The sequence below is a fragment of the Stegastes partitus genome, unplaced genomic scaffold, assembly GCF_000690725.1.
Source record: "Stegastes partitus isolate 25-593 unplaced genomic scaffold, Stegastes_partitus-1.0.2 Scaffold14, whole genome shotgun sequence".
NCBI classification, from domain to species: Eukaryota; Metazoa; Chordata; class Actinopteri; family Pomacentridae; genus Stegastes; species Stegastes partitus.
Genome location: NW_007577745.1, coordinates 999509 through 1020176, shown reverse-complemented (window position 1 = coordinate 1020176; position 20668 = coordinate 999509). Strand labels below are relative to the sequence as shown.

The following is a 20668-nucleotide window of genomic DNA, read 5'->3' as shown; positions in this document are numbered from 1 at the left end:
GAATGCTCAGCAAGCCGCTGACAGATCAGGTAGAAGCATTTAATAAAACAGCTTCTGTTTCCTCATAAAGAAAAGAAAAGAAAAGAAAAGCCGAAGCCGTCCAAGGTTTTCATGAACAAACGATAAAAGCATTGGTTACACCTGAGAAAGTGGCTCCAAATATCAGAGACAATAACAAGCAGTCCTGCACTAATATATATATATTCTAATCCAGGTGAATTCTACAGGAAGTCTGAAATAAAACTCCACATGTGAAGGCTGGCGTTGGTTGAGACAGTCACTTTAATGGCAATAATTACAGATCTGAGTCACAAAAATAGCAGTCTAGATAATTACATAGCAGCAGGAACATTCATAAAACATCTTGAACATCTGAATTCTGGCGAAGCGACGACGTTATTTCATAAATATTCATTTAGATAAATAAACTCCTCTGGTGGGTTTACAGATCAAACATGTTCATAGAGCAAAGGAAATAAAGTAAGTGTGTTTGTACTTGGCTGGTAATTTTAAAACGACACGATTTCACTATTTCAGTAAATCTGTAGCTAAATCTAAGGTAAGAAACACACGCTGTTCTGTCTTTTTTTTAATCAGATTTTCTGCAGCGTAGAACATCAAGTATCTACAAAAACACATTTCACTGTTCGTACCCTCGGTGGTAACAACTCTGGACTGTTGCACTCTTTTTGTTTTTTGTTTTTTGAGGGGAAACCAGACAGAATATACACGTTTCTCAACTGTTGCTCTCGTAACGGCGGCCCAACGTTTAGCTTCTGATGTAGCCTTCAGCGCCTCTTTGAACCTGGCGGGATAAACTGGCCTTTTAGTTCAAAGCAACAGTCTGACATTTGAGGAAATTCTCTGCTTTCTGGCAGGGAGTCAAAGGAACCCTGATTACAGCTGTTTGTTGAATGGGAAGAGGATTAGCTTAGCTTAGCTTAGCACAAAGACACCAGGGGGAACTGCTAGCCCTCGAACCCAACAGCACACGAAGGCAACCCACGACGACACCAAACACTGCTCAGAAAGACTCTAACACCATGAAGACTCCTGCTGCTCCTGCGTGATCATGATTCTATGCTACCTAGATCTGTACGAGGTTGAAGTTCAGGCGATCGAGGAGCTAAAGTCGACTCCCGTCCTCGCCACGACTGACCCGAACTGCTCCAGATGTGGGAATGGATTCGGTCGCTCTTCTTTTTCCAGCTTGCACAAATAAACTCTGACGCCAGCAAACTAAACTTTTCAAGTTCGCCCCGAAGCGAACGGAGACAGTGATTGTCTGTTTTTGGTTTTGGAAGCTGGAGCACATCCTCTCTGCCAAAACCTGAAGACCAGCCAGGATGTTTTTTGGGCTGAACTTCACTCCAGCTCTGGCTCCGAAAACACCAAACCAGACGTCCCAGAAGAACCCGAGACGATCCATCTCTCACGCTGAGTCAACGGAGAGGAATGAGTGGAGGGCAACTGTCCTCGCTGTTCGGTTAGGAGTTGGTTCGATCACCAACCCTGCTGCTGATTCAGATCCTGCCTTGCGCTAACCTCGGCCTTTCCACCCGATCCCCATCCCCGTTAGCCAGGCTGTCCTACATGCTGCTTCTCTTCCTGTTTGTGATTCCCTTCCCTCTAAACTTTGCCTCTTGTCACTGAAATATCTATCTGCGTCTCTTTGATTCCTGTTTGTTGCTCTGCTGTCGCTAATCGAGGTCTGGTTCATGTCAGGAACAACCCACAGTGATTTCAGACACTTTCATTTAACTACCAATAAACCAAAACCACAGACTTTCATTGTGCAACCTCAACCGCTGGCGTCTCAGTCCTGCACTTCGTTCACGTCGCCGTCCGTCCTCTCAGCGACACAGAAACCTTCATCCCACTAAATAACTGCTTCTGCACATAATCCGGACAGCGATGACGCTCGTCTCCACAACGTGTCTCGGAAAACAGTTTAATAAATGTACTTTACAGGAAATGTAGTGGACTTCAGGGATTTTATAACCGACGGTCGGATCCAGGGTTTACGCTTTGTTATGTAAAAGACAGACATGAGAACTTCCTCTAATGATTTATGTTTCTCTGCCAGAAAGCCAGTGAGTTTCCCAAACGTCTGCTTTGAGGTGGCAGCACAATATCAGCATTTACATTCTGAGCAAAACAGTCTCCCAACATGTCCTCCCCCCGCTCAACACAACAGTATTTGCCAAGATGCGAAGACTGAGAGACAGACTGAGTATAAAGCTTCAGTATGCACATTCAATTCAAGCAGCCTCTGTTGAGACCTAACAGTCGTGTTCAGGTAACCAAGGCATCCTAAATGTGACCAAACATTCACAACCGGCCGTGTGTTGGTGGTTTTCTCTCCAGCACGAAAAAAAACCGGCGGCTTTCTGCAGCCAGTGTGTCCGTCCTCGCTTTACGAGGTCTGCTCTTTGATTCTCCGTCATTACTGGTTAATAAAGGTAGAAAATAACAGTCCTGGCCCCGGCCGTCTCGCTAATGACAAGCCCCATTCTTCATTGTGTGCCTGCGGCTTTGGGGATCGGCCACGCTCGGTCACCACGCCTCGGCACACAGCGCGCCCTCCTTTCATCTTACATGACGCTGATCAATGCCGGATCAGAAGGCAAACCACTTCATCTGCTGCCCGTCCATGTGCGAGTGCATCTGACGGCTTTTCCTCTGCCGTCCCCTTAGCATGTAATTGGCTGTGCCCGGAGGCTAAAAGTCTCGTAATCGCTGTGTGTTCGAGCTCGGGAAGAAAAGCACAGCTGCTGTACAGATCAAGCACTGGTTGGGCTTCAGCGTGAACTTACAGGTATCATACACAGGTTTTCTTTTAATGTGTGTAATCTGACAAATGGCACATGTAAGGAGGTCTAATAGCGCCGCCCCAGTATGAACACTGTGTCAGGGTTTAGGGTCAGGTGGTGTGTGAGGAGGAGAGGAGCAGTCAGAACCAATAATGCAGTTAATACCAACATCACATCACTCTGCTGGGTTCACGAGCTAAAAGCAGCAGACCACCAAGACGTCTCAACACATCTGGAGTAGGTTTCTCCGACAGCAAACTGGATGAAGTACGGACACATTTCTGCAGTGAGGAACAATCGTTTGCAGAACAAAGAAACTTAAAACAGAAGTACTACATAGCTTCGTAAATTCTGAATATTTATCCACTCTCTACATGTAAAAACGCTGAAAGCAGCAGCTCTCCACTAATGCTAATTTAAGGTTAAAGCTGCAAAGATTTAACAGTCTTAAAGTCTTTAAGTAATTTGTTTTCACGTAACAGTGAATGACCGAAGCCTCCGAGCGTGACTAATTCTATTGTAGCTCTACTTCAGCAAAGCCCCGAGCTTTCATTTACTTCAGACTCTTCAGCCAAAGACTTGTTCACTATTATTCCCTCTGAAGCGACGCGACGTGTTGAGAACGTCGGACCAAAGACGCCGAATGTTAGCGGATAAATCACAAAGATCTGTGGAAGAGACTTTAAAATGAATTAGTTCAACAGTGGCTGGAGAGCGTTTAGAAGCTTCGACCTTCTCACCAGCCTGTTTCCTTCATGGAGCCACTCGCTGACCTCCTCATCCACAGACAACGGCTCAAACTTGAAACGAAATTTTCTTTTTTATGTGCTTCAAGTTGTGAAACTAGGTCCAAGATACCATCCGTGTCAAATGCATCTACGTCTACGGTACTTCATATGCAAATGTCTGTGTCATCACTCGGCCCCAACAAATTGGAATAAGTCATAAGCAGGATGTCTCTGTGGGCTGAAAGAGTACAGCTTGTTCTTTTGATTCGAGTTGCCCATGTCAAGAAAACAAACATCTCAGGAGCTCTACCAGACACGGCACTTCAGCTCAGGGTTCATTGGACTGCCTTTTTGGCACTGAAAAGCTTCTGAGAAAGCCTCAAAATTCTGCAGCGATCCAAGCACCCTGAGGACAAAAGAAAAACAAAACATGAGGGATGATAAAAGCTGAAGTATGTTAAGAATGTTAGAGGAGCGCTGGTGAGTCCAGCCTCCGACTCCTCGATCGGATCAACAAGCCGAGCTGCACTGATCCCGGCGCTTTAATGAGTTACGCTTCGGCACAACTAAATATTTTTCAAGTGGGAGTATTAGGCTTATATTTTCAGCGTCATGAAATTTAATGAGGTAACTGCCTGCAGGTGATCCAGCTTCGTCGGTCCTTATGGACGGGCATGAGGCAGACAGTAATTGCTAATTTGCAATTACAACTTTAGACCTTTACATCTGCAATAACTGCTTTTATGGACACTTGGGAGAAGCAGAACCGAGCTGTGGACACAGCACTGACGTATCATCAAAGTTCAACATTCATTCTCCTTTTAGCCGTTTTTGATCTTAATAAAACTCGACAAGAACATCTGGCTCCTCAGAAGCTCAACGTTTTCCACCAGCCAGCCAACAGCTTGGTTTGGTGCTTGGCAGGTAGAGTCGGTGGTCCGACAGCGATCAGAGCAGTGAGAGGAAAACTAAACAGTAAATGTCGGGACACCAAAGCTAAACGAGTGTTTAAAGCTGCATGGAGTTGAACTGAAACGCAAATAATCGTGATTATCAGTCAGAGCGAGTCCCATCATATGACTGTCCGTCATGTGACCCACTGCTAACACCAACATTTGGATTATTAACTCTTTGAATGTCACATATGTTGTTAAATACACATTTATCTACTTTCTGTATTCAGTGATCAGAAAAACAAACTCCACCATGTCCATCAAGATGGTCCGAACGGATCAACCTGAACCTAAAAACACATTAAAAGTTGTTGTAGGGTTTTAATATTCATAAAAAACAGTGTTCTTATTTGTTCTCTGCATTTACACATTGTTATGTCAAATATCCATCCATCATCTCTACACCTTCCTCCTCACCAGGGTCATGGGGGGCGGAGCCTATCCCAGCTGACTCAGGGTGAAGGCAGGTTCACCTGGACAGGTAACCAGTCTATCACAGGGCTACACTTAGAGACAGACAACCAAGCACACTCACATTCACACCTACGGACAATTTACAATCACCAATTAACCTCAGCATGTTTGTGGACTGTGGGAGGAAGCCGGAGAACCCGGAGAGAACCCACGCTGCACGGGGAGAACATGGAGACTCCACGCAGGAAGATCACGGGTGTCCTCACCGGGACGCTAACCGGTGACCTTCTAGCTATGAGGCCACGGTGCTAACCACTGATCCACCTGCAGCCTTTATGTCAAATATTTACATTAAAAATGCTGCAGAAATTCTTTTATAACTCAGTATTGGCAATAACATAATGTTATTTTAATTAGCAGGTATATCAAATAAAAAGCCTAAAGATATTCACCAGACATGTTTTAGGAGATTAAAACATCTCAACTGTAAATAATAATCTGTGTACCATACATTTTTATTATTATTATTGTTGTTTTTTACATAAAAGTTCATTTTTCTAGTTAAATATCTGTCGTACAGCTGTTCGTATATGGTTCTCATTGTGCAGAAGTGATCACTGTCAGTTCACACACATCTGAGGTTTGAGCGTCAGGAGACTTTAATAATGAACATCTTCAGTCTGTAGCCGGTGAGCCTGTGGTGGTAAAACGTGACCTTACCTGTATTCTAGAGGACTGTGAGAGTCGGTCTTGATGGACTGGCTGGCGTACTCGGGCCGATAAGCACCACACCACACCTGGAAAAAAGCCCATTTTCAAACTGCAGACTGCTAACATTTCAAACTGCATATTTTAATTTTATTTTTTTTAATAATTGATATGTGCTTGCAGTCATTTCCGTCTAATAAATAATTTCTCAGCCTTTATTTGTAGAATTTGGTTTCAGATTGTTTTACTGTCATCCTCTCGGCGGGGAGCGGTTGCGGCTCGCACACAGATTGGAAACGGTTGTTTGACCTGTTTTATTGTCAGCGACAGTTTTCTGCTTTTAATTTGTGTTCTCTGGCACCACGATGCTCTTTGCTTTGGCAGCTCTTCCCGTCCCCTGCATGCGTCGCTCAGAGTTGATTTGTTCTGGGGTTGCTTCAGCGCCTCACCCCCGACCCGCTCCCTTTGTCCAACTGTTTACTTCTCAGCACCGAGCGGCGGCCGCCTATTAACTCCAGATGGTGGATTTTGTCTGCCCTCTATCTACTGGAATAATGAATTCAGCAATAACACGTTACTCACTTGGGCAAAGTTCAGGAAGAAGAGTTGCTTGTGATCCATGTCTAGACCTGGTAGACGAGGCTCTTCACCCTCCATCGCCACCCACTTCAGATAAGCCTGTAAACACACACACGCTCACTTAACAACAGATTATTCTGAGCGTGCTGGAGGCGGTCATTGCTGGTGAAACAGCAGCATGTTGTTTTGTGCGTCCGACCTTATACGCCTGACGAACACCTCCATTGTCTGCAATGTTCTCCCCCAAAGTGCTGATTCCACTAACCTGCAATCATGTCGACAAAAACCATAAGCACAGGCGGCATGAAAGCTCTCATTCTGCTGTTTACTCAACGCACGCCAAACACACGCCAAAACAAAACCGTCGCATTTCATACGTCCCGCTGGGCGCTTACGTTTTGTCCACCTGCTAGCTTCCAGTTGAAGTTGCCGTATTGTTGCACCATGCACTGGGACTGCTCTTTGAAGTGCTCCGCAGAGTAATTACTCCACCAGTTCAGCATGTTACCATCCTTGTCAAAGTTACGCCCTGCGAGGAAACACAACCAAGTTAAGCACCGCTTGCCAAACATGCTGCATGTGTGTCTGCTGTGGTGACTAATGTGACTGTAAAATGACATTAAAGCATGAATTGTGTTCATCAGTTTCCAAAAACATCAGCAGCAGCGTCTCACCGTTGTCATCAAACCCGTGTGTGATCTCATGTCCGATCACCATTCCTATTCCACCAAAGTTGAGGGCTTGGTGCTGATGTTTGCTGAAGAACGGCGGCTGCAGGATTCCTGCAGGAAACACTGGACGAACAAAAACAAGCAGGGAGTGAGAACACAGCGCTGAGCAGGAATGCAACGAGGAGTGACTGTTACCACACAAAACATCCTCAGTTTGTCACAGAGGCGGCTGTAAACCTCGTACCTATCTGGTTCCTGTTGGGCGAGTAGAATGCATTCACCACAGCAGCACCGATGATCCACCTGAGGGGTGACGAGGACAGGATTCATACGAGATAAAAGTTAAATGCAGCAGCCGTGCAATCCGTGCTTACGCTTCGTTCTGCACTCTGACAAAATGCATTTAAACCATCACTTCCGATGTTGTTCGGGTGTTTGTTCTGAGGACCAGAACGTCTCTCGAGCAGCAGCGGCACATTCAGTGCACCGTTTTAGAAAATAATCTTTTTTACTTCCTATCTCTGAAACAGCAAACATGCACGGCTGCTCAGCCTCGTTTAACACAACGGCTTGTGTTGCTGGATGACGTCTTTGGTCGCTGACTTTAGCTCAGAGCGCTAAAACACGACGCCGACCGCCAGCTTGACTGTTACTAATGAGGACAGCGTGTAATGTCAGATGCTATCAGCCGCTTACAGGTCAGGATCAACAGGCTCTCGGAGTTTCTTGAGACTCTTGTGGGCTTCAGACTTCAGGTTTTCCAGGATGTTCTCAAAGTAGTGTTCTTCACTGAAATTCAGCTTCAAAGAGAAATGGGATGAACAGGGGATGAGTGCATCTTCCAGGAGTTTAAAACAAGGCTGAGAAACAAGATCCAGTGCTTCCTTACATGAGCGTACTCCTGGTCCAGCTTCTGGTTGCTTCGTTGCAGGATGTGATCTGGATAACCGATGTGCTCCTTGATGGCCATGGCCTACAAGAGACGCACAACCATCAGCATCAGCTCAGAACTCACTGAACATCCACGCTTGTCCTTTACCTTTTCTCTCGCCTTCTCCTTCGAGGGAGCGTCCATCCAGCTCAGCTCCTCCAGAGTTTCTACGTACGCTTTCTGGATCTTGCTGATGAGGTCGCTGACCTGTGGCCACAAAACAAACACAAAGAGCACAATCACATCTCACACCACCTCCATGTGTCCATCTGTGTGGCCCCACGGTGCTTTGTGTAACATATCATTTACTCTACGAGGTACATGTTTCATGGCACATTACTGATGTACAGAAGATGCACTTTGAATCTGAAACGCATGTGGAATAATTATGATTGCGACGTCTTTACCGCTGTGATGCGTAACGGTCTGCACTGGAACGGATCTTGTGGCACTAAATGGTTTTGTGATGTGTAGTTGGTGTTTTTCATAAAGGGTCAAACTGAAAATAAAACTTGTGTAACAGAAGTAGACTTTAATAAAAACCACTCTGGAGATATTTTCTTCATTTGGGGCCACATGATGCATTTTGGAGCTTGAACATTGTCAGGGTCTCTTTATTTTTTACATAATGCATGTCTCACGCTACAAGCTTCCAACAACAACGCAGCGTGTGTGTTACGGCTCGTGGTTGGACATACGTGTTTGTTGCGGCAGTAACTGATTCCCATGCACAAAGGAGAACATGCTCCTGGTATGTTCATGGTCGTTTTTGGGCCAACAACACTCACCATTCGTTTGCTTTCTCCTGCAAACGTCTCGCGTACGTACAGAGCTCCGACTGCGTTCTCCATGCTGCTCTGGACGTAACGGACGCATTCCCGCCACCAAGCGTCCTCCACGGTGGTCCCATAAAGAGTCTAACCACACACACACACAGGTATTACGTCTTCGGACCAGCCCGTGTTAACAGGTGCTGTTCTGGTGCTCGTCTCACCTTTCTGTAGCGGGCTCTGGCGTCTTTAAAGCGGCGGCTCAAGCTGTTGACTCGGTCGATGATGAGCTGCCAGGTGAGGTAGTTCTGCATAGTTCTGCAGACATAAAAAGATTTTTATTAAACTGTTCTAAACCTTTTCTGCGGGAACTCCTTTCTGACGAGCTGGTAAACCGACCTGACGCTGTGTCTGGCCAGGACGTCATTCATCCTCTCCAGGTAGGGGGAGCTGTACACCACCACCTCCTCCTCCACCTGGATGTCGACAGACACGCTGGACAGCACGCCCTGGATAAACCGTGTCCAGTTGAAACCCTGGAAATCAAAAGGCCGAACGTTGGACTGTTTAACATGTTCAGTTGGAGGTAATGTGGATAAAACATGGTGACCAGGCTGCTTCAGAACGTTCTCGGCCTCACCAAGAAACAAACAGCACAGCTCCCATTTTGAGGCCTTTTATCGCCGTCACAAGAACTCTGATGTTTGAAGCACTCAGAGAAAAAAGGAGAGCTTTGCTGCTGCAGCACAGGCAGCAGAAGCAACCAGACGTGGCTTCGAACTGTTGCCCCATGAGCCCTACGTTACCTTCCCTTACACATTGTCTGACTTCTTTAACAAACTGAAATCCCACTCGCATGGTCACCGTTTTTAAGTTAAAGTCAGAGTGCTGATGAGGTCATGATGCTGCTGAGGCTCAAGATGTGACCTTCTTCCACGAAAGGACAGTGATGCTTAAACATCACTGGACCAAGCACATTGCAGTTAAAGAAGACCTTTTTGTTTTTGGCTTTTGTTCGATAGGAAAGTTAAGAGACAGACATGAAGGTGGGGGAGAAGAACCTGCAGGAAAGGACCATGAGCAGGACTCGAACTCATGACCTCTGCATCAGGGACTGTAGCTCCTGAACGTGGGACACCAGCTCAACCAGGTGAGCTGTAGAGGCACCCAAAGGAGACTATTTTGAAAAGTAATGCAAGAACAGTCTTTGTCCTGTGATGTATTCTGCTGAGGTCGAGGACTTTCTGAAGCACCCTCATACGTACAGTTAAAGACCAGAGGCTGGTCACTGTTCCAACACCAGAGCCGCTGAAGCAACATTAAGTCTGTATAGATTCAATTATAAACTGTGTTTTCTGTCGGTTTGCCTGCAGCCAGAGACTGGAACTGAATAAGCTCCCTCCATTATTTAAGGACCAGTCTAATCCCTCTACCTGTAAGGTGAAGATAGAGCTCTGGTTTAACTGTATTCACTCGCTGATGGTTTGGTAGAAGCCACACAGGCGTCGTCTGTTTGTGTTTTAGGGGATATTTATTCACTCTCCACTGTCTGGAAATGTAATCGATTGTTTCAGTGGTCGTCCTTAGTTCAGGTTTCTCAGACTGTGATGTGATGTGAATAATGAATATTACTGTCAGCAGACTATTTTAGGAAACAGTCGTGTGTTATACGTGCTGAGCTTTCAGTCAAAGAGGCACCTTGATGTAAACATCACACAAGGTGTCATCATGCACAAAGCTAACACGACTACACCAACGAATACTCTGCTGTGACCCGTCTCCTGCAGTCTCTTGGTTTCTGTATCAGGACACTTGAGAGCGTCTTATTTGCACCACCTGTTTTTTACCTTTAGTTTGCATCAACCTGCTGAGTGGTCCGCCTGCTGACTGCAGCACAAGTCCTGTGGCTTCAGTCTGCTGTGTCGGCTTTCTGTTGTGGTTTCAAAACCAGGTCTTTTCCGGTTCTTATGCTAAGCTAGGCCGACTAGTTGCTGACTGTACTCTCATACTTACTGTACACATATAGCAGGTATCAGTCATCTCAACCAACCTTCAAGAAGAAAGTGAGTGAGATCATTTCCCAAAACGAGTTGATACTTTCATAGCTGTTGTGTGAATGAGCTCGATGTGGGTCGGCTGTCCTGCTCAACAGTTTAAATACAAACATCCTCATTCGTTCCTCCCTCTGAGCTGCAGCTGTTCATCTGCTCACACATTCAACATACAAGACAGAAGGGATCCGGCTCACATTCAGGCTGAACGTGTTCTGCAGTTCACCCAGCGTCATCTTGTTGTAGAGAACGGTGACATCTTGGCGCTCCTCTGCCGGTGATGTCGCCTGTCCAGCAACAGGAAGACAACCGTCAGCTCTCCGTACACTCATTCTGGGTTATATATTCACATTCTGCTTTGCTTTCATCATCCCATCAGTCATGCTCCTGACAGGCATGAAGGGGAGAAAAAACAAGGTCTTGTTGAAGCTCCGCTGATCTGCTGGGTCCACACTAAATGCAGCCCGGTTCTCTCACTGACTGGAGGCTCATTTTTCATCTTGTCATTATTAATTTTCCTTAGCCCTCGTCCCACAATTCCATTTCCTGTTGCGGCTGGCACTCACGTTGGCGATGTCGGTCTCCAGCTCCAGCACTTGCATCATCTCCTCCCACACTCGGTCGTCATCCTGAGTTAGGTTCCTGTCCTCTCGGGTTATCTTTGCAATGGAAACCATGAAATGCAGGTAGGCCTCTCGAACCTGTGGAACAATCACATCAGCTTGTGTTCCACCGACAAAATCAAAGGTCTGCTCAAACAACAGACCTGAACAGAGCCGTGTTTGTGGGAAGGAACATTTCAGAATACATGTTCTCTCTTCAAACAAACTCCCAGTTACTCAACAGAGGACCTCACAGTTTTCATTGGAACAGTTTCCTCAGCAGACAGTTCCAACAGAACAGCGCTGACTGATGGGGACTTTTTCAGATATTTTCATGATCAAACAAACCCCCCGGTCACCAGAACTGGACTGTGGTGGAGATATTACAAAACTAAATAAAACAAAAACAATCGCATGGTTTGATACCACCAGGGATAAGTGTGTGTGTGTGTGTGTGTGTGTGTGAGTACCTTTTTGTAGTTTCCATCGTTGAAGTAATAGTCTCTGGATGGCATTCCAAGTCCTGGCTGGTCGATCTGACCAAACACACGGATGACCACAGCAGTTATGAATTCTAAAATAATATTTAAATGTGTGTGTTCGTAACATTATATCAGTCAAAAAACAGTGAACTGAAGTGAACTAGCTGGCATCATCTACATCTATACAGTCTTATATAACTTAGAAAGACGGGTCCATAGCCAGGTTAGCATAGCATAGCAGCATGGTGTAGTTTTATATTGTACATCTCATATCGTAGCTCTGTGGATGCTAGCATGCTGCTGCTAAGTTGTTTATTATTCAAGTTTTTTTTGCAGATATTTGCCCCAAAATCAAAATGTTGGACAAACAGAAATGTTGATCCGATCAATGTGCTCCAAGCCGGTCTGTGGATTCAGTGGGAACCATGAATTTCAATCAAACAAATAGATGCTGAGATATTTGTGTGTGAACCGGACCGGCTGACACACTGACCCAAACCATCCCTCGGCCTCGCCAGCAGTGTGCCGACAGACACGAGGACACATCAGTGACGCTGTGTGGAGCACAACACGATGTCAGTCTGCAGCTATGGTTCGGTACCAAGTGCTTCCTGTTTTTGTTTAAAGGTTGAAGTTTGCAGGTGCTCAGATGTGAGTCAGAGAAGCTGCAACGTATTGACAGATAATTCAACGTGTTGCTGGGTTTTATGTGCAATCATGTGTTTGTGTTTGTCGTCTCACATAGATGATGTGGCGCAGCGAGTCCCGGTCGTCCGTCCACACGTACATGTCCAGCATCACCTTCTTGTGGAAACGAGCCGTCAGCGTCGCCAGTGTGTCCTCGAGGCTCCACGCGTCCTCTGCAATAAAAGAGAGATTTTATTTATTTGTTTTAATTTGTCTACCAGGACTGTACAGCAGTACTCGGTGGGGCTGCCTCTGTGCCTCTGTTGCACATCTCTGGGTGTAAATCTGTGAGTGCAGATGCAGCTATGCGTGGTTAATTCTGTTTGAGCCACCGTCCATGATTACATTTAATTAAAGTGGCAAGAGCCAGGAGCACGGGGAAGAGCAGCGTAGACTATTTAAAGCATCCTTCACAGTCCTGATTGAGGACTTGCTCCTCTGCCCACGCATCACCCTCCCAAACTCCACACCTGACTGCTCAGCTGAAAAGCCTCGACCGGCCTCTTGATCCCGCCAACAAAGCCTGTGCTCAGCAATTCACTGAGAGCAAATATAGCTCCACGGGCCTTTGTGTGAACGCATGTGTTTGAGGAGGAGGAGCGCTTGTTTGTGTGGACGGCGCTGCATGTGGACATGTGACTGCTCGTCTCACCTGTGGTGCTGTTCCAGTCCTCTGAGGCCACGGGCCAGTCTCCGATGCTTTCAATGAGCTTCAGGAGCGGCTGCGAGTCGCGCTGCTCGATGAGGCCTGCAGGGACAGCACAGATTAGGCAGTATCAGAACCACACTGTGGTCTCAAGCATTCAGACGACATGTTTAGAGCTGGTTCCTGATCTTTAAGGCAACTTAAAAACACAAGAGTCATGACACAGATGAGCTAAAGTGGGGTTGTTGTAACTGTGAACTGGAGATGGATCCTTCTTTAGTGTAGTTTCAGTCATAAGGCCTGCAGCAATACAGTCACTAATGCTAAGCTACAAGAGCTAAGACAGTCAACAACTCAGCAGTCAAGTTATTTTATTAAATGAATCATTCTGTTTGGTTGCTCCATCCAACCACCAACCACAGTTTATCCAGGTTGCATTCATGATATCATTGGGAGCTGTTGTTGTGCACAGCTGGAAAGTAGAGAAAGAACTGGATGTAATAATAACAATAATAATAATAATAATAATAATAATAATAATAATAATAATAATACAAACTTCATCCCGGCAGATTTCCCGTCAGGCTTTGGCCGGTGTGATTGTAAAACATGTGGTGTTCAGGTCTGACTGATGTGATCAAAAAGCTGTTTTTCTCCACATACCCAGTTTCTCGTCTCTTTTTCAGCAGAAACACTTTATTTGAGGCATTCTGGGTGAAGAGGGCCTTACTGTCATTCATGCAGGAGCTGTAGAGGATCTTGGCCTTTTTGATGGCGTCTCTGTCCTGCCCGCTGCCCGTCTCTAGAACACCTGCAACAACAGAGCGTATGGAGACAGTCTGAGCGGCGCCCACGCTCGGATCTGCATGCTGCAGCCCACTGACCGACTGCTGATGCAACACAGCTGACCTTTGAGGACAATCTCCAGCTTGTCCCTCAGAATGTCAAAGACGCTGTGGCGGGAGCTGGTCTCCGGGATGACATGTCGCTCCAGCCAGCCCCCGCAGGCGTACTGGTAGAAATTATCACAAGGCTTCACAGACTTGTCCATGTTCTGCAAGAGCCGAGCAGCTGTAGGGCAACAGAGAGAAGGACAGCGTGGTGACATGTGGTTGTGCAACAACGAGGGGTGACTTAACACAGCAGGGGCATCAGAGAAAAGGCCGAGCCTCTCACCTGCTGTAACACAGTCTGCAGTTGTGCACACGCTGCTGAGGCTGGAGCGAAACAGCTGGCCTGGAAGAATCAGTGTCAACAATGATGAGAGAGCACGTGGACCAATCGCCCCCTCAGCCCGGACCGGGAGGCTGTTGTTGTGCAGAGCTAACTCTAAGTAGTCTAGATCTGTGGTCGGCGCGGGAGAGGCAATGTCTATGTCAGCAGTGACTGTGTTGTTTCACTTTTGTGTGGCGCTGCTGATCAGGCAGAAAAGGGAATTATAGTATTACAGTGTCTATGAGAGGCGCGGGCAGGAATATGACACATGCCGGCCCACTCAGCCAGCATCCGGCCTTCGCTTTACCAGATCACACTCACCTTCACTTGTTGAGCTCCTCGACACGCTCGGCCGGTTTGATTGTTCTGAAGGAAGAAACCACGACATTAGACACAGTCTGCAGGGCTTTAGTCTAAGTTTTACTGCAAACTGATTGAGAAGAGAAACACAATCAAGCCTCAAACAGAATCATAACTTTTCTAGAAGCATTTTCCTACTAAGAAGTCAGGACTGTGTTTGAGGTAACACACTTATTTTGCCTATTTTTATGAGGAAAAAGTAATTTAAACTCTCTCTTAAGGTTATCCAGTGATACACGTGCATCAGTTTTGCATAAAGCATGTAATCTCTGGAGGACATTTGCTGTCAGTGTTGTCTTTTAGCCACTAGCAGCCACAGTAGGGACTCTCTCCATCACTGCTGCCGTCTGTGGGATGTGGATCTTTACCTTTCACAGCCGATGTGTAGAGGACCACCAGCCCGGCCAAGGCACAGCTGACCAACAGCAGCAGCACAGACAGACCGATCTCTGCAACAGTCCAACGACGCTTTCCAGGTTTACTTGATTTCTCCATGATATCCATTTGGCTTTCGGATTTGCCCATATTCCTCCTCACTGCCGGCTCTGCGGGAAGGAAAGACACCGTTGGAGTGTGGGATGGTCCAGGCAGAGAGCTACCGCTGAGTGTGTGTGTGTGTGTGTGTGTGTGTGTGTGTGTGTGTGGGCTGTGCAGTGTAAACTGTGCCAGCTGACCTGCAGTGAGTGAGCTTCCACTGCTGAACACCTACAACAACTTCACTGACAGGAGTTGTGAAACTGTCGGTCTTGTTGCACAGTTTGCTGCTCGCTGAAGTGATGTAGAGCGCATCAGCTCAGCTTTCATTTCCACGGTTTCATCACTATTTATTGAGTGAGTTGAATCCACAGAATTGGGTTTTAACTTTTTGTTTTTTATACCTTGAAAAATCCTGACAGGCTCCATAAAGTCTAAGTGGCTGGAGGGCTCGCACCAACCTTTGAGTGGGAAAAAAACAGACAAATTCTAACTATACAGAAGGAAAATGGTTTTATTTTCTTGCTTTGATTTACTCTGCTACTGATTTGTACATTTAAAGAGGATCCTATTGGTACTGGTTCCTAAAATGAGGGCACCAAGAGTCTGATTAAAGAGATAAGACCTATTGGAAAAATATTTAAGTCATAAATAAATGTCTTTCCTTCTGTTCTGACTTTAGGCAGTTTAGGATGCATGCAGCTCTTTAGTCCTTCACATAAAACAAACCAGGACGATGAAAACAGTTTGCGTGAAGTGCTGACAGCCTCATGCCAACTCTGAAGCCAAAGTGTGTGACAGACGCCACCAGCAGATCCTCTGATGCTTCTTCTTCAGCTGCATCAAGTCAGAATCAGTTGGGAGCCGCTGACACACAGTTTGGCTTCAAGAGGCCTCAACGTCCACTCAGTCCCTCATCTGGAAGCAAGACGTCTCACAGAAGGTGTCCATGGAGGACAAAGACACGCTCCCATCAATACATATGATTTATGATGTGCTTTGTCGAGGTAATTTGGTCGCTGTCTTTCAATATCGTGAATGATTACACAATCAATGAGTGCGTATGGCCCGGCCCAGCGGGAGGCCGTGGCTGTTAAATCGACTGGTTTACTGTAATAACGACGCTCTGTGGGGCTCAGTCCACCTGTTTTAATAACTTTGCGCTGCATAGGAGCTCATCTTATTTCTGGCTTTATCATTTCCCTCCATATGCAGTTAATCAGGCGAAGACGGAGCGGCATTGTGGAGACTGAATGTGACGTTAATGCTGGAGACAATCTGGCAAACAGTAAATTAACCATTAAACTTACGCACTCTGACCATTGTTGTTTGAAATGTTTGGCCCCACCTCAGCCACCCCCCACGCATGCACCCGGAGCCATAAGCTGACTTCAAGAGAGCTCATTTCTATGCACAATGATTATGTACGTGTGAACACAATATTGCAAATGAGCGTTTGTGCAGGGGACAAAACAACAATCACCCGTGGCTTTCAGCGGCATTGCTTTGCATCTATTCACTCTGCAGCACCTGTTTCTTCCATAACCATCCCCATTGCCCTATCATTAGGCGTGACAGCGGCCGCGCTGTAAATCAGAGGTTCACACTGCTGCGCCCCATTAGCCCTTCCTGATGAATACTCATGGGCACATATCTGGCACTACGGTGATGAAGAGCAGGCAGGGGCTTGTTAGAGCTTCACTGCCGTCCGCAAACTGGATCAGCGTCAGACTGCACGGAGACGCTGCTGTAAAGACGGCCGGGCTTTATGGAGAACTATGAAATAATGTGCAGCCTGCTGTGTCAACTCCAGATTAGCTGCCAACTATAAAGAGCTGTTTACATCTTCAGATGCTGCCTTCATGGTCCTTCATCACCGCTTTGTTTCTGACAGGATGCAGACTTTAGCTTTAAATAATTAGAATAACGTGTTTATGACGTGTGTGTTTAATTGTGTTCACAGGGAAAGAAAAAAACAAGAACATTAAGGCTCATTTCCAACTCTAGATAATAAAGATAAAACATTTGAATCCTTGATCAAAGTGCTTTAAAAAGGATTTTTCTAATCAAAGCAGTAATTCAGGTTATAAATCTTACGAGATGCCAAACAGAGCGAACATGAGGCCACTCAGCAGCATGACAACAAGAGAAACACTAAAATGACAAGGTGCAGAGGCAGCTGCTGCTCTGACCAGAACCGTGACCACCAACCAGGCTGTCAGTAATCACAATATGAACCGTGTCTATAAGAGATCTTCAGCTGATGAAATCGGTCTTCATGGCTTTTAGTTTAATATCACTCTGTGCAGCGATCGCTAAACGATGTTCTGATTCCTGCGTTAGAACGTGGATGGACCCCCGTGGATGTGTTTGTTTAGATGAAGGAGACACGTGAGTTACAACAGGAGAGACGTAGATCATATTACTAACAACATTACATAAATATTTATTCATATTTCAGTTTGTATTTGAATTTATTTGACTGGATGAAGTGTCAGCCTGTAGTGAATGTTGTACATGGTCCAGGACAGACTCTTTGTAGAGACTAAACACCAGCAGCATCCCTGCAGGGCAGCAGTCGACCCCAGAAGCCCGTCTGAGTTTCATCGACTGAACGCAGAAGCTGCAGAGACTGAAACATCTCCAGCTTCATGCCCAAACCCTGGACCGTTGAGCTGCGACCGCCCAGCTAGAGGGCTTCAGTCCATGTATGTTTAACACAGTCAGAACCACCAGCGCTCAGGTGGAGCTTCACTCGCTGGTTATTCAGAGAACCACCATCTTCACTTTTCTATGTGACATGAAGCTCAGAAACATCACGATGAGGGAAACATGTGGCTGCTGAACATTTTACTGCAGCTTAAACAGGAAACATGTTGAACTGACTCGAGTTAAAATCTCACAAGAGACACAATCTAATGGTGAAAATCTGTAAACCCACAGCTCGGTAGGACCGGACCTCTGACAGAACCAGTACAACGGTTTGAATCAGCTCGACACCAGCGGCTCTGCTATCCAGATGAATATCCTCTGTGATGGTTCAAATCATTTTGTTTTATTCATTTCAGAGGTTCACTGACTGTAGGAAGCAATCACATCGTTATTCACAACACTTCTTTCAGTTCAGCACAACAATCTGAGCCTTCACCGAGTACCGGACCGACAGCCCAGAAGAACTCCAACAGGATCAGCAGCGTTTCTGTCCTTCACAGTCTATCAGCAGGAAGCATCACACCGTCCGGCATGGCCGAGCCGACATGTCTACTTAAACAAAAGACCTGTTGAGATTAAAATATCTGTTTCAGGGGCGATTTGGTGCAAGAAGGCAGCAATAAAACACAAAGGAACCCAAACAGGCAGAGACAAGAGAGACGTCGTATACAGACTAAATGCAAACACCAAAATAAAAAGTAACTCATAACATGAATCAACAGCTTCTCAGATCCTATGAATGACTCCAGAGAACGCAGCAGATTTCTTCTAACACAGAGAACCAGCAGCTGAGATCACAGGACGTGTTGTTGTTGTTTCTACAGAGCATGTGCACAGGTAAAGCATTCAGCTGTGTTCAGTCGGCTCACGGATTCAAACTTGTTGTTCTATCAAGTGCTGAACACAGTGACCGTAAATCATTTGCTAAAGATGGACCTCTGACACGTCCAAGACCAGAAACGGAGTGAGTAACCCGTCATATGATGCACAGAGCAGACTTAACATACCGGAGACAGGCTGTAATCTGACAGGTCACAGGTTCAGTGTGTCACAAATAAGATTCTTTTCCTGAAAGTGAGACTAATCTGAGCTAAATGCTTTAAGGTCTCCTTGTTTTTGAGCACTTTCAGATTACATGTGGCAGCGTTCGGCGGCTGGTACTGTTCTTCTCTAAACTTAGTGCTCCAAACAAAACAGGGATTAGCCGAGAGGTCAGGCTGTGCCAACAATCTGCACACTTCCACTAGTTCAGGCTTATTCACTCAGCAGCTGCCCCCCAGTGCGCCGCGGTGACATTTACATTTTCCACATGTAAAGACGTCTGTAACAGCTTGAAATCAAACCGGAGCAGTGCTCTAAATCCTTCCCGGGACTGCTGAGGGTCTGACATGAGTGATGCCTAAAGGCTGGCTAACTTTACCCACTTTCACTTTGGCACTTGGCAGCGAGCAGGAATGTAATGAGCAGGATCCGGAGGCTTACCTGGAGTGTGTGGATGGTAGAAGTCCCTGAGCCGTCCTCCCACAGCGCGCTAATATCTCCAACACCCCTGCTGAGCATCCACTCAGAGCTGGTGTGTAGAGAAATGAGTCTGTGCTGCGGGTTGAAGGAGACGTTATCCAGCTCAGCGTTCTGCTCAGGGACTGAGTGAGGCAGCAGAGAGGGAGGAGGGCGAGCCAGGAGAGGCAGGGAGGGAGAGAGGGAGGGAGGCAGGGAGGCAGATGGGAGGTGATAGGACTGGATTGTTTTTGATTACATGACTGTGATAACACTAAGAAGGGCTGGAGGTGGCTCTGACTGGTGCAGCTGAGGGGTCAGCAGGATATTGGATGTGTTACAGTGAGCATCTATTTCGTTTCCCTCTCGGTGGAGTGGCCCCAGCTGCTGCAGGGGAGAGAAATCTGGAGAGCTTGCAGGGAGATAAGACAGACATGTTTCAGATAATCCAGCAGCCACAAAGGTGCAGATCTACAGTCTGCAGCTACCATCAGAGCAAACAGCCGACGTCCTCGTCATGCCTCCGTCCACTTTGGGAAGATCTGGCCCGGTGGGGATCTGAACACTGGCCTGGTGTCAGACTGAGATGGCATGGCGTCTGGGCTCATTATCAGCCTGATTAAACACACTAATTAGCTGATAATAAAGAGAAAGTAGGGACGGCAGTGTGTTTGCCTGATGCTCATAGACACCCAGTTGCTCCCCAAGACAGGAGCGTGAATAAATACAGAGACAGAAACTAAAAACCAAACATATGTTGGCGATGCATCGACATATTTGTTGCATATGTGTCACTTTGCATGCGGCATTGTTAAACCGCAGAGAGGAGAGTGGCAGAGACGTTCATAAGTGAGGAGCTGCAGTCATTTAACATGACTGATGGAGTGCAGCGCGGTGGGGAGTCGAGATTTGCAACTGAGTTAATAATTTATTCATGGATTTTATTTAGCAGGGAGAACGTTTCCTCTCATATACCCATTGCGTCAAGTGTTTCTGCAGCTCGTGTGGTTTCGCTGCTGATCTTGGATTTGATGATCAGGGTCACAGACATTCAGAAGTTGATTACATTTAGTTTAGCTTCACAAGATACGTGTGTTAGCTCTGTAATGCACACATCATTTGATTTGCCTCAAATAACCTCTGAAATCCTGCATAGTTCAGCTAAAAGTGAGAGAAAACAATGTCTACCAGAGGACTGTGCATTTTAAATGTAGAGCAGATTCCTGACCTCTCACTGATTTATCTTTAAGGTCAGAGGATGCCGGCTCTGTGTTGAGCGCCTGGTTCAGGTCGACATCTTGTTTTTGCAGGAGAGCACTGAGGTGGACTTCAGGAATCAGAAAAGGCCACGAGACAGCATGTAATCAGGCATAAC

At 46.3% G+C, this 20668-nt stretch overlaps 1 protein-coding gene across 1 annotated transcript; it reads right to left on the bottom strand.

Annotated features, from left to right (window-relative positions):
- Positions 1 to 263: 263 nt before the first annotated feature.
- On the bottom strand, positions 264 to 19404 carry mmel1 (membrane metallo-endopeptidase-like 1). Its single transcript, XM_008289698.1, has 24 exons — positions 19279 to 19404; positions 14979 to 15155; positions 14572 to 14616; positions 14212 to 14271; positions 13945 to 14106; positions 13766 to 13846; positions 13042 to 13137; positions 12444 to 12562; positions 11691 to 11756; positions 11185 to 11319; positions 10816 to 10905; positions 8967 to 9103; positions 8792 to 8885; positions 8586 to 8714; positions 7906 to 8004; positions 7756 to 7839; positions 7563 to 7666; positions 7111 to 7169; positions 6870 to 6989; positions 6591 to 6724; positions 6395 to 6460; positions 6199 to 6294; positions 5629 to 5705; positions 264 to 3947 (listed from the first exon to the last, which is right to left on the bottom strand). Exons 2-24 carry the CDS (start codon positions 15133 to 15135, stop codon positions 3848 to 3850), a joined length of 2310 nt encoding a protein of 769 aa, XP_008287920.1. The 5' UTR covers positions 15136 to 15155; positions 19279 to 19404; the 3' UTR covers positions 264 to 3847.
- Positions 19405 to 20668: the final 1264 nt, after the last annotated feature.

Bases quoted from the DNA above. Each gene is read 5' to 3' on its own strand.
- mmel1 (XM_008289698.1), bottom strand. From the start codon at position 15,135: ATGGGCAAATCCGAAAGCCAAATGGATATCATGGAGAAATCAAGTAAA. The intron at 14,272-14,571 runs GTGAGTGTGATC...TGATTCTTCCAG, and splicing joins GAGGAGCTCAACAAGTGAAG to GCCAGCTGTTTCGCTCCAGC. The intron at 7,667-7,755 runs GTAAGGAAGCAC...TTCTCTTTGAAG, and splicing joins TGGACCAGGAGTACGCTCAT to CTGAATTTCAGTGAAGAACA.